At 39.7% G+C, this 13,504-nt stretch overlaps 1 protein-coding gene across 3 annotated transcripts in view; it reads left to right on the top strand.

The window, feature by feature from the left end:
* The window catches only part of septin7a (septin 7a), a 44,427-nt gene extending 31,175 nt beyond the window's left edge, over positions 1 to 13,252 (top strand). For 2 of the 3 annotated variants that reach the window (XM_049602850.1, XM_049602849.1), the window contains 8 exons: positions 1,306 to 1,423; positions 2,144 to 2,236; positions 2,455 to 2,551; positions 5,233 to 5,284; positions 7,308 to 7,433; positions 10,331 to 10,466; positions 10,560 to 10,705; positions 12,092 to 13,252. In XM_049602850.1, the coding sequence (XP_049458807.1) occupies positions 1,306 to 1,423; positions 2,144 to 2,236; positions 2,455 to 2,551; positions 5,233 to 5,284; positions 7,308 to 7,433; positions 10,331 to 10,466; positions 10,560 to 10,705; positions 12,092 to 12,128 (805 nt within the window). In that variant the 3' untranslated portion in view covers positions 12,129 to 13,252. Of the gene's footprint in view, positions 1 to 1,305; positions 1,424 to 2,143; positions 2,237 to 2,454; positions 2,552 to 5,232; positions 5,285 to 7,307; positions 7,434 to 7,883; positions 7,905 to 10,330; positions 10,467 to 10,559; positions 10,706 to 12,091 lie in introns of all 3 variants that reach the window. The other variant, XM_049602848.1, reaches the window with a different exon arrangement.
* The last annotated feature ends 252 nt before the right edge of the window (positions 13,253 to 13,504 follow it).

Below are 13,504 nucleotides of genomic sequence, written 5' to 3'. Positions count from 1 at the left end.
GGCCAGCGGTTAAGTAGTCCAAACCCAGCCGGCGCTGCCTCTGGCCTCCTACCAGGCTACCATGCAGGAATAACATTGGTGTAATCTGTCCTGAGCTCACTGACCTGGAGACCCCATTCTTCCCATCTGTGTCTTGGCTCTGGCCACTGCCAAACACACACACACACGTACACACCTACACACACACAGTTGGCCTGGCAGTTTTCACACACTAAGCCGCACTGTGCTGCCCACAACAAAAGGTGGTTTTGCAGTCCAGTGCTGTTGAGCCTGTTGGCTCACAGTGACCCAGCCTGGGTTACTGACCACAGCCAACATCTGCCTTGGAGCTGCGTGTGTGCGTGTGTGTTAGTGTGAGTGCCAGGGTTGCAATAGAATATTAGAAAAGCATTGGCCTTTTAACAACATGAGGGTTTTTAGGCTGGTTATCAGACCACATGTGTGACAGTTGCTTGGAGGTGTTAATGAGGTGCAGAGCAGGCATCAGTATTCAGCCCTGTTTGTCACAGCTCACAGCTTTCCTCATGTATACGGCACTGTAAGGCTTAAAACCTCTCAACACTCTTTATCTTGTTGCTCAGAACCAGAAAATGTTTACGACACATCACAATGAAATGTTTGTAACTGTGGAAAATCAAACAGAAGTCATTATGAAATACTGAAAAAGTGAGTAATCACACAAACATGCTTTGGAATTCAAATGTGTTGTGTTCATTTCCTCTTTTTCAGTCATCATGTGGTTATGAATTCAGATGAAGCACTGGGTGGACCTCATCTCCTTGAAACAGTCTGCCACTTAGCTCTCACATGATATTAGTTGATCAGATAGTAAGCTGCGATAAACAACTAAGAATGTGGAAACCTTCAACGATTACACAACAGACGGAAAAAACAAGTGGTTGTCATCCTGCTCTTGGAAAGAAAACTGTAGAACTATTTATTTAAATCTAATACCACCAATATCAAATCAATATCAAACACTCCATAGCTTTGAAACCTCAGCATATACTTTGTCCAAATAGAGCCTCATGTACTGTAGATGCCCTGACAGCAACACACTTGTCTGTTTATGCATTGTCTGCACACACAGAATAGTATCACATTACAATGACATTTGAAGGAGGATTCTTTAGAGTCCAAACAGACAGATTTACAACGCAGTCTGGTCCGTCCAGATGTGCATCTTGAGGTCAGCTAAGCCCTGAAACATGACTTTCAGCCCTGCAGCTCCGCTTACACCAGAGCCACTCACACTAACTAACACGCCAACCATTAAATTGTCTCTTCTCTTTGTTTCATCCTCAGATTGAAGCCCCTCGATATTGAATTTATGAAACGGTTACACGAAAAAGTAAACATAATCCCGCTCATCGCCAAAGCCGACACACTGACTCCTGAGGAATGTCAACAGTTCAAGAAACAGGTGCGTTGGTGTGTGACACTTCTAAGTGAATGTATGTTTTCTGTTTGGCGAGCATCTTTCATGATTTGTTTGATGGGAGTCTGCACTTCGTTAGTGTGGCTACATGATTCAGTACTTCCTGTCAGTGCATATCCACTGTAAAGTACGATCAACGTTCTGTCTGCTACACTCATTTGTGTCTCTGGTGCCCCATTTCAAGTTGTAGTCCAATGTTTTTTGTTTTGTTTTCTTTTTTATTTGATCAGAAACAGGCTGAAATTGGGAGTTTTGTTTCTTTGTTGTACGGGAAACTTAAATTTCAAAAGGCATTAACAGATCATTAAAATGTCTTCCCTTCTTTCTGTCCTCATTTGGCTTCTTGTAACATCTGTGTATCTTTTACTAGCACATGATCTGACATCCATGTTTGTTTCCGACTCCCTGACAAGCTCAATTTATTTATTTAATTAAACATCACAAGATTACCAATAGAATAAAGGAAGTAAAGTCAGACTTTCATCATTCTGTGCTGCTGGCTTACTCACAGTGTTGTATTTTCAGGAACCAGTGTGAGTATGTCGTGGTAGTGTTCATGTGTGTGTGTGACTGCTGAATAAACAGGTACCATAGGTTCCTCCTCGTGTGTATTGACTTGTCCCACATGCAGCTCCCTCTACATCGCCTCTCATCTGTTTTTCCATTTCACCCTGCCTGTCCCTGCTCCCTCTCTGCTGTGTGTAGATCATGAAAGAAATCCAGGAGCACAAAATCAAAATCTACGAGTTCCCAGAGACAGATGATGAGGAGGAGATGAAGATGGTCAGGAAAATCAAGGTCTGTTCTTCTAAAGAAACCCTCCATTTAACCCTAAATTAAACTGTCTCTGTGTTTTTTAAGTTGCACTGAACTGTTTTCAATGCCGTGCCTTTTGATTTATGTCATACATGCTATGTCCGTTTGCATGTTAGCACACAGCCGCAGCCTCCTGTGTATTTTTAGCCAATGTGTGTGTGAGCTATGCAACAGTTGTGTCCCCTCCCTTCTGGCTGCAGGATCGTTTACCCCTGGCTGTAGTCGGTAGTAACACCATTATCGAGGTCAATGGAAAGCGAGTGCGCGGGAGGCAGTACCCCTGGGGTGTGGCAGAAGGTGAGAGGTTAAAGGTCAACTGATCCCTGTCTGTGAATTGATCAACTAAGTGGAATCACACACACACTCTCACTTTCACTCACACAGACATTAAAACACACCAGTGTTTCCACTGCTTTATTGGATTATTGAGGCAGGCATAACATGTAGACGGTTTGCAAAGCAGTAACCCAATCTGTGTGCTCCCTTTCTGCCCTTGTCCCAATATTCAAAACACACACACACACACACACTGGGTAACTGTGTTGCTGAGTGCACACTGTGGTAGTAGACAAAAAGAGATTGCATCAGTGCGGCTGCCCCCCACTAAGAATTTTCCTAGTCGACCAATAGTCGTCACTTAAGATATTACTTTAATTATTAGATTATATATTTTGGGGGGGGCAACACAATGGTTTGAGCTGAAGGTGTGAGAAAGAACAGTATCAGTAACATTGTTAACCCTGTGCTACATTACAGAGAAATACAAAACCGTACTAATGAACCTTCATTAATATAGGCCTATATTTTATCTACAAGTGCACGTCACACACTGAGCGAGCCGCCTGTTAATGACGCTGTGGGCTAATGGGCATGTAGCTACTTCCATGTTTCAGATGATACCTCATGTTTGTAGTCGACCAATGAAGATGAGTTTACATATCACCTTGGGTTCGTCCTTCACCTTCTCAAAATGATCCCACACTTTGGATTTCCTGCCCGACATGTTATTAACTAGCCTGTGGAATAACCGCAGGTACCAGCCCTGAAAATTTCTGGTCGACTAGCTTTTGGTCAACTTTTAGGGGGTGGCATTATTCATCAGCATTTGGTGGCATTTGATGAAAATATATTCAACTTAAAAAAGCTCAACAGGATCATTTGGGCAGATTTCTTGGCAAACATGCTTAAGAAGTGAAATCCACTTTAATAGAGGCTTTTGTATTTTTATCTTGAGCCTGAATTCTTAACAGACAGTCCTGTGTTTCATGCTATTTCACTGGTAGGCAGCAATGTGCCAACAAACAAAGCAATGCACCAGCAAAAAGTTAGGAAGAAGACTGCTCGTGATACTAAAATGCTGGCTTTAAAGTATTTCATTTTGAGGTGAGGAGGAAAATGTATTCGACACATTTGGTCGGCCTCAAGGAAAGACACAGTATGTTTCAATGAGAAACACTGAATGTCAACAGAAGTGTGTTTTATCATAAGAAGATTATAAGATTACTCCACAGGGTACTTTTAATACATGTGTATCTGATTTGTTTAACTCCTAAATGGCTGATTAACTGTCTGATAATAAACACAATAGCAGTTAATGTTATGGACAGGCTTGGAGACAATTGGCGTCTGTTTCTCCTGCTGCCAGTTAAACTCCTCATCATGACCAGCCAACAGGAACAATGCAACCGTCTATGGAGAAAACACAAACAAGCAAAACTGATAATGTGAAAAACTCACTCAATTCACGGTGAGAAACTAGAGCCACAGGATATGAGAGTCTTAGTATGACCTGATACAGGAAGTTGCTGTCACATTGTGGTGAGACGTATGAAGCATATTGAGCTTTAAGTGATTAGGATGCAGCCACAGTGTGAACACGACAGACGTGTTTACTGTTGCAAATGAATTGGAGACAGTGACGCGAACACACCACATCATATACATTCTGTTGTAGTCGTCTCAGTAAAAAAAACAAAAAAACAACAGCTACAGAGCTGAGTACAGTACAGCCTAGCGGATGACTTGTAGGAGTGCTACTATGAAACTGGTTTGCTGCCAGTGTTTGCCGTCCATGGGGAGTGAGTTTTGGAATACCAAAAATGTTTTTGGCTCCATGTCAGCATAAATATGGAGAGAGGGCGGGGGAGAGAGCGAGAAAGAGGGCAAGGTCCCTGAGAAGCTATGCGAGTCACTCTACCACAGCAGTCCAGAGAAACCCCAGAGGACTGTGGTGAGCTTCACTGTAGGAGGGACACAAACAGCTGCACGGGATGCCACCTGCTGATGGCTTCTGGTACTGCAGCCTTCCACATTATTATTTTTTATTTAATACACTGTATTAATCCCCCTGAGGGGAAATTCAGTTTTTTAGTGCTACTGCATGATCTCAGCAAATTAGGAAATCAGAGGAAGAGACAAAAAGTCTATCAGTGAGTAAAAACATAACTGAATAAGTCAATTGTTAGTAATTATATTAGTAGAATTAGTAAAATCCTTAATCATAAAATAGATTGGTATAAATAGATTATTTAACATGTGCTGAGACCATGACACACAAGGACACTAAGTTAAATGGGCTAATAAAAGATCAAGCATAAAGTAAATGCAGTTTTAATTTATTGAATCAGATGACTGTAGTGAAAGAAAACAACTGATGAGTTAATATCCCTTGTTATACAATTTTTTTCGGGGCTTAAGGGGAAAAGAATAAAGTGCAATATTTCTAAGGAAACAACACTGTTCACTTTTGCTGCAAGGATAAAACACATTATTCCAATAGTGGCACTCTAGATAAAGTGTTAATATTATTGGTTTGTCTGACTCTCTAACTGCTTGCCCCATTGGACCTATTTTTAGCAATATCTGCAATAATATAAATGTTGTCTTTGCTGTATTGATGATTCATACAGGGATCAATTATGTATTTTAATAACTGCATGTTATCGTATCTAAACTGCTCTGATGGTCTCTTCTTACAGTGGAAAACGGAGAGCACTGTGACTTCACAATCCTCCGAAATATGCTGATCCGGTGAGCAAAAACACATCATGCTGGGCGAAGTATCAGTGCCTAATGCCTCACATATCTCAATGATAATTTCAAATGAAATGACACTACATAAGATTTTTGAGTTTATCCTTGAGGAGATGTTTATGTACGAGCCAGCACCTCACTCAAATTAGTGTGTTTTCCTTCACTTATATGTTCAGATAAATTCAGGGTGTCTGCAAGTCCTTCAGATGTCGTCAATTAAATTTTTATAAATAGTGGGCCCTAAAAGTCAACAGTCTTAAACTTTGGTTTCTGAGATCTTAATTGCCACAAACATTTTGTCTGTTTTAATGTATCCATCTTTTAGTTTGTTTTTGTCAAAGTAAGTCAAGCTGTTCTGCGCAAAGGTCCACATTTCCGATGTAATCTTAACACTGAACCCAATACTGTCTTTTAACTTTATCCTTTCACTCACCTGTTGGCGAAATGTAGATTAACCTACCTCACTCTAAAAACCATAATCATACATAAAAGCTAACTCTTCACAGGACCACATACACCTTCATAGTTAGAATGCTTGAATAAGAAAAAGGTCTTAAAAAAACATTAAATTTAAGTGTCTGTTACCTGTAGACACCCTGATTTTATCTTGATCTTGATGGCAATACAATTTAAGTTGTCCAACACTTCAACCCTGTCTGCTTGTCCTTTATATCACATGAACTACTAAATTTGCTGCTACTACTAACCACTCAAGACCTACGTTGGCTGTAGAAGGTTTTTTGTTTTGTTTTTTTGGCTTCATTTAAGTGCTAGACTTTCAAAAAAGTCAGGTTGTTTGCTGTCAGGGTGACAGTAGCAGTAACAGAAGGGAAATGTACTTTGCAGGCAGGGTTGTAATTCAGCAATTAATGAAAACATTTAGTAAAAAAAATTACATTATCATCATATATGCAGATGATATTTTACTTTTCTCAACAGTTTGAATTTCGCTGACGAGCAAAACTGTCCCCAAAAATATATTGTACTCAATCAATCAATCAATCAATTTTATTTATAAAGCCCAATATCACAAATCACAATTTGCCTCACAGGGCTTTACAGCATACGACATCCCTCTGTCCTTAAGACCCTCACAGCGGATAAGGAAAAACTCCCCAAAAAAACCCCTTTGACGGGGGAAAAAAACGGTAGAAACCTCAGGAAGAGCAACTGAGGAGGGATCCCTCTTCCAGGACGGACAGACGTGCAATAGATGTCGTACAGAACAGATCAACATGATAAATTAACAGTAATCCATATGACACAGAGAGAGAGAGAGAGAGAGAGAGAGAGAGAGAGAGAGAGAGAGAGATATGCAGGTAATGACAGTATCTTACAACAACATTAATGGAAGTAATAATATTATAGTTATAGTTCTGGTTACTGCGGTACAATATGTTGAAAGTATGTATTAATACCTGGCAGTATACATGTGTGACAATAATCATATGTGTATAATAACAGAAGAAGTATGACTAATGACTAATGATGGCAGCAGCAGCAGGAGGCATCTGGCGGGACCACGGCAGCAGCACAACCACACACGTCATGCTGTCCAGGCACCGCTGTGATATGAGTTAATCTGAGAGACAGTGGAGCACAAAGGCTCCGGAGAAGAAGCCGAGTTAGTGACATCCAGAATGGCCGGGTTAGCTAGATGCAGTAATAGGATACGAGAGAGAGAGAGAAGGAGAGAAGGGGCCCGGTGTATTATAGAGGGGTCCTCCGGCAGACTAGGCCTAAGTCAGCCTAACTAAGGGCTGGTACAGGACAAGCCTGAGCCAGCCCTAACTATAAGCTTTATCAAAGAGGAAAGTCTTAAGTCTAGTCTTAAATGTGGAGACGGTGTCTGCCTCCCGGAATCCCTTATGGATAGACCTGAGGAGTTCTGCTTGGGACTGAACATATAGCAAAGTACAATACTTATGTTTAATACAGAAGAAACAAAATCACAAAAATCTCATTGGTACTTCTACTGAGAGCAAATAAGCTAAATTCCTTTCCTCTTGTTGTTTTCCAGCACCCACATGCAGGACCTGAAGGATGTGACAAATAACGTTCATTACGAAAACTACCGCAGCAGGAAACTTGCTGCAGTCACCTACAACGGCGTGGACAACAATAAGACCAAGGGACAGCTAACCAAGTAAGTTCATCTGTACAGTATGAGCACAGTGGTGGTGTTCATGATGCTGATGTGCACATTAATAGTGAGAACTGATTGGATGATGTTGCTGATTTGGCTGCTGGTTCCATCAGGACGCTCTGAGCAGCTCAGTCACTGTGTAACCACTGAGGAAACTACAGTTCAGAGGTCAAAGTCTGCGGCAAGCGTCTGACCTACAGATTAAAGTTGGCAAGCTGTCACTAAGGCAGCCCAAACCTTTAAACCCATTCCTTACACCAACAAGCCAGCACTAACCCTCCACTAACTGGCCACCAGTATCAGTTGCGTTTAATCTGACTGTACTAACTGAGGCACCATCTGACTCCTAATCCACCGGCTGCGGCTGTCAGTAATCACCAGCACAATCTCATAAGCTAATGCATGGTTCATGGCAGCATGCTAAGTGTCTGTGCATTTGTTTGTTTTTAGACCTGAGACGGCTGATGGCATGTAAGTGTAACTTCACTTCTTCAAAACATCTTCACAGAATGCATTTCTGCTCCTCCTGTCTCTGACCAGTTTCAGTCTCCCTCATTTCCTTTTTTCACCTGCAATGCTTTAAAATTTATTTATTTATTCGACTGAAACATTGAAAACTTTACCATATTTTACATTAATTCCGTCCAAGAAACAGAAATACCATAAAAAATCATTTCATATAAATTTCTACATGACATCCGTATAATATATCCAATCAGTGTCACTCTCTAAGGCCTCGATCATCTGGCTTGGCTACTTGCTTTGAGGTTTCATTACTTATTAACCACTGTTAAAGAATCTACTGTACAACTAACAGCTTAATACTTAACTGGCAAATTAATCTTCTAATACTTATACTCAAGGACATCAGGAGTTCCTGGCAGCTACACCATCTCCCAGTTTCCTAAAGAAACCACAGATAGGCGAACAAACTGGTTGCAAAATGGCAACGAGGCCACCATTACTCACAGATTTAGCTAAATAAAATCCACTAATGCAGTTAAGTGAACTAATTAACAAACTCACTTGTTCACTAACCGCAACAAAAATATAATATGTTTATTAAAAAGATGAGTTTTTATTCACCTGACTACAGGGCTGTCAGTGAGGATAACCTCCTTGAAAAGGGCACAGTGGCTTTGAATTTAATGCTAATGTCATTATGCTAATGTAACTACAGCCACAGTGTTGGCATACTTATGTTTAGAAAGTATGGTATATACAAGGTTGGGTCAGATGACTTTAAAATGTAGTTAGTTACTGAATACAATACAAATTACTTGGCAATTTTTGTAGTTAATAGCGTAATCCATCGGATAGCAAAAAAGTAATCTAAAACAAATACTTCTGGGTAACTTTAAATCAGATGTTGAAGACACTGCACTGTATACAAAAAAATGAATGCAGCCACAAAAATTTGAGTTCCACGAATCAAGGGGTGAGAACCACCGGGGTGTAAGTGACATTTGGGCAAAAATAAGTTATGTATGTCAAATGAAAACTCTTAATGAGCTCCTTCTAAACCAATCTAGAGTTATTAATCAAAAATCAAAAGATTAAACGCTGAACACACTGAATTATTTGGGGCTAACAAGGGCATAAGTGCACATTCTCACTTTAGAATATTTTCTAAATAAATTTCAGAATATAGTTCATTAATTATATGTTTATAAAGTTTTAATATTAAACATTAAATTCAATAAGTTAAGTTTTTTGTTCTGGATGTCCTGTAAAGTCAGATGTCATTTATGTCCCTCTGGTTCTCACCCCTTTAGATATTTTTTTTTTCTTTGAATGTCTCAAAACATTTTCAGTGCAGATAAAATGCATTTTAAATATTAAATCAGTATTTATTAATTAATATAGCATTTACATTTCATCAAATCAGACTGTGCTTAGTAACTACCGTCACACTTGTCTTGTCCGAGAAACACTGTATGTCAGAGGTGGTTTGCATGAGTTAGCAGAGTACTGATTATCATAAAAAAGTTTCATCATTTTGAAATTGTCATATTTAAAGATGTCACTAAAAATGTAATTAAGAAGTCCGTAACAATGTAAATATAATCAAATGACACATTTTTCAAATGTATCTGGGCTGATTACAGTTACTAGTTTTTTTGTAATATTATTACATAATACTAATTACATATAATCTGTTATTACTTAACCCTGGACATTTACTATGTTTAAAAAAAAAAAAATAGATTAGCTTTGTAGCATGCTAACATTTGCTAATTAAAACGAAACACAAAGTGAAGCTGATGGGAACTGTCATCCTCTGTAATCAAACTGACATCACCATCCGTGAGCCAGCGTGGCCAAAAGCTCATAATAAATGGTTTGATGAGATAAATTTATGTATGTGAAAGTTTGTCTATTGTTGACAAATATAGCAAGCTAACTAACCTACAGAATAATTTAGCATTAACAGCAATGTAAAAATAACTTTTACTAGCCTCTGTTAATATTGCTCATGAACATATGAGAAAAGTTAATATTTACAAACAAGATGATATCAGCTGCTGTTGTCCAAGAGCGAAGGACATTCAGTCTGGCTGCAGGAAAGTGTGTATTATTAGCTGGGCAAGCAGGTAGCGTGTCGTTGTAGCAACGCATGGTTAGTATCAAAATTAGGATTTACTGCCACTGTCATCCTCCAGCTATAACCCTCGCTGGAAGCCGTCTGTCACAAGGGGCTTCCAGGGAAGGCAAGCAGGTTGGGCCTTTCCTCCTTCCCTGGTCCTGCCTCCTCTCCTTTCTGTCACTCTGCTGTCAGACAGATCTTTATACGTGGGGATGGGGCACATTTCTGCTCAACACTGACGAGGAATGTGTGACCACCCACATGCCTGTCACTGTGTGCTGCCTGTGTGAACACTGGCTTGTGTCTCCAGGAGTCCTCTAGCCCAGATGGAGGAGGAGAGACGGGACCACGTGTCCAAGATGAAGAAGATGGAACAAGAAATGGAGCAAGTGTTCGAGATGAAGGTCAAAGAGAAGCTCCAGAAGCTCAGAGACTCTGAGGCCGAGGTGAACTGGTGATCATGCTCTGTTTCTGTTTGTTAGTCTGTGTTTCTTTGTTAATGCTTGCTAACCTCCGACCGTGCCTCCGTGTCTCTGCAGCTCCAGAGGCGTCACGAGCAGATGAAAAAGAACCTGGAGGCCCAGCACAGAGAACTGGAAGAGAAACGTCGCCAACACGAGGAGGAGAAGGCCAGCTGGGAGGCTCAGCAGAGGATCCTGGAACAGCAGAAACTAGAAGCCTCCAGGTAAACTCAACATCACACATGATGATCAGTAATGAGCTGAGGAGAAGGGTCTGTTGGCTTTATACAACTGTAGACTGATGATGTCACTTAAGTTGAAAGGTATAGTATGCAGAATTGTCGGTTACTGTTGCAAACACACTCGTCAAGGAAAGTAAAAGCCAAGCCCAGATTCACCGTTTGTTTTTGAAAATCCAGCATAGTACATTTTTAACCTGCAATTTGAGTCTGAACACTTGACTTGACTTGAAAACTTGACTACGAACTGTGTATCAAGAACCAGAAAACAGTGCATCTCTTTCAGAAAGGTCTGGACAGGATTTACACTCGTTAACCTCAACATTGAAAAATAACTTAAGTTTTCAACAAGCAGCAGCTCTTTAAAGGTGTATTTCACCTGCAAAACGTCACTGAAAAAGACAGAAAAGGCTGCTTTGCTCACATCGTTCACTGCTGTTTGTGGTTATATGATTAAACCTTTGTAACATGAGCAAATTAGCTTGATTTTTTAAAAAGCATGGGAAGAAGGCAGTGAGCAACAAAAGAAGGAATGACCCAAAAAATTAGAAATAAGTTCATAAAATTAGAAAATGAAAAAGTAAATTAAAAAAAAACAATCGTTAAAAACAAACAAATAAGGAATTGACCTGAAAAGAGTGCTTAAAAAAATAATGATAATTTGAAAATGTAATAATAAAGTTTTCCCTAGCTATTTTCTTTTTTCTCTTTTTTTTTTTTTTTTTTTTTTTTTTTTTTTTTGGCAATTTGTGGGACATTTCTGACCAAGTTGCTCATTGCCTTTTTTCCCATGTTTTTGAAAGAAATCACAGCAGTTTTCTCAGGGTTCAAGGGGTTATATACTTGCAAATTGTGTCTGAAAACAGCACAAGAAAAGTGATGTTGCTCCAGGTTTCAAAGGGTTAACCACCATTTTTTGTTTACCCTTTTGTGTATGAGCACTCCTGTTCTATATTTTCAGCCTTTATTTATGCCAGTTGTATGGATTAAATTATGAATATGCAGCAAAACGCTCTACATACCATGTTGGCAAGTTGGAATCAAATTGAAGTCCCGATGTATGTAAAGCCTAACAAATAACCAGAATGAAACTTTTCCTAAAGCCTCCTTTTGTTTATAAAACAGGCTTTTGGAGGATTATATTTAAACAGTGCTGTATCAGAGACTTTTAAGTCCAGTGAATAAATGATTTTGTCAGACTCAGATTTGGAAAGCAATAAATGCTCATAATTGACAGATAGCCAACACAGACTAAAGATGTGAGGAACTATATCAGCATGTTGTGACATCAGACAAACCAGACTGTGTTTTTAGATGAAGGCAGTTGACAGTTAGATGCTTGACTGCTCCTCTGTCCTCTTGTTTTTACAGGACCTTGGAAAAGAACAAAAAGAAGAAGATATTTTAATCACTCTGGAAGACCTTCCCGACATTACAGTGTATTATTTTTTGCCAACCTGCCAGCCTTGATCATCAGAACATCATCCGCTGTTTGACCATATTACTGTGTAATTATTAAGTGAAAGCCAGGGGGCAGTATTGTCTGGACTCTGAATTTAACCAATCATTCTCCGTTCATCCTCGCGTTCCTCCTTAAAGAATTATAATCTCTATATTGATTCAGTGTGAAGTCCTGTTTTGGGTTGCTGCTCACAAAAATAAGAATATTCACACTGAAAACACAACTGGTATCTTCCATCGTGACAAACAGGAGGGCAGAGTTCAGAGTTCAGTCTTTTCTTTCCTCTCCTCTTCTTCTACTTTGGGAATGTTGAATGCTGCACTGCTCTGTGTTGCATCCGTTTAATGCCAAAAAACCAAACAAAGAGATCAGCCTTTCATGTCTGCAGATTGGCAGACAGCGTCTGGCTGAAGCTCACCTCAGGCACTGTTTTTTACATATATATAAATATACACGTATCTTTCGGTTGACTTATTTAGATCTCACATTTAATTTCCTCCCAAGTGGTATGCTCTTCCATCTCCTGTAATGTAAATTGTTAATTGTGTAACCATCAACTGCAGTGTTTAACTTCAAACGTGTAACATTTTCTTACTTTTTGCTCATTTCATTTTGTTTTGTTTTTTCCATTTTGTATCGGCCCTGGTATAGAAGTCGCGTTCATTTTGTTTCCAGTATCACAGCCAGAACTTTCCAGCCTCGCTCCTGGAAACCAATCATATACTCCTGACTTCACTCACTCGTGCTGAGTGTAACAAAGTCAAGAAACTGCTCTTGAAGTGCTCTTATGTAAACTTATTTGAACTTCTTTTGCAGATTCTATTTAAAAACAGTTTCCGACAGAATCAGATCTTTACAGGAGCGGGATGTGGAAAGGCTGTGCTGGATGTTGGTGGATGGGAACGCTGGAGCTGAGATGCTTCAGCCCGACAGTGGTCAACTCAGTGAACTGTACCAAGCTGGCTTTCTTTACATCACATTTAGCACTGTTTGTGTACTGCATCTGTATTTTGTAATGTCTTGTTTTTATTGTAAAAAGACACATAATAAAATTGTGATGGGAAAAAATACAGATGATCTTTGCTATGTTTTTTTTGACAAGGTATGTGGACACCCTGACATTACACCCATATGTTATGTTGAGTATGTTACTCTAAACCCACGGGCATGAATGTGCTGCTGTAACAGCCTCGTCTCTTCTGGTTTCAGGCAGTTGTTGTTACCTGGCTGCAGAGAATTGTTCCCATTCAGCCACAAGCGCATTAGTGATCCAATACTGATGTTGGGTGATGAGACCTGGCTCACAGTCTGCATTCCAGTTC

The sequence above is a fragment of the Epinephelus fuscoguttatus genome, linkage group LG17, assembly GCF_011397635.1.
Source record: "Epinephelus fuscoguttatus linkage group LG17, E.fuscoguttatus.final_Chr_v1".
NCBI lineage: Eukaryota > Metazoa > Chordata > Actinopteri > Perciformes > Serranidae > Epinephelus > Epinephelus fuscoguttatus.
Note: the sequence above shows the minus strand (reverse complement) of the source record. Positions and strands in the feature narration are given on the sequence as shown.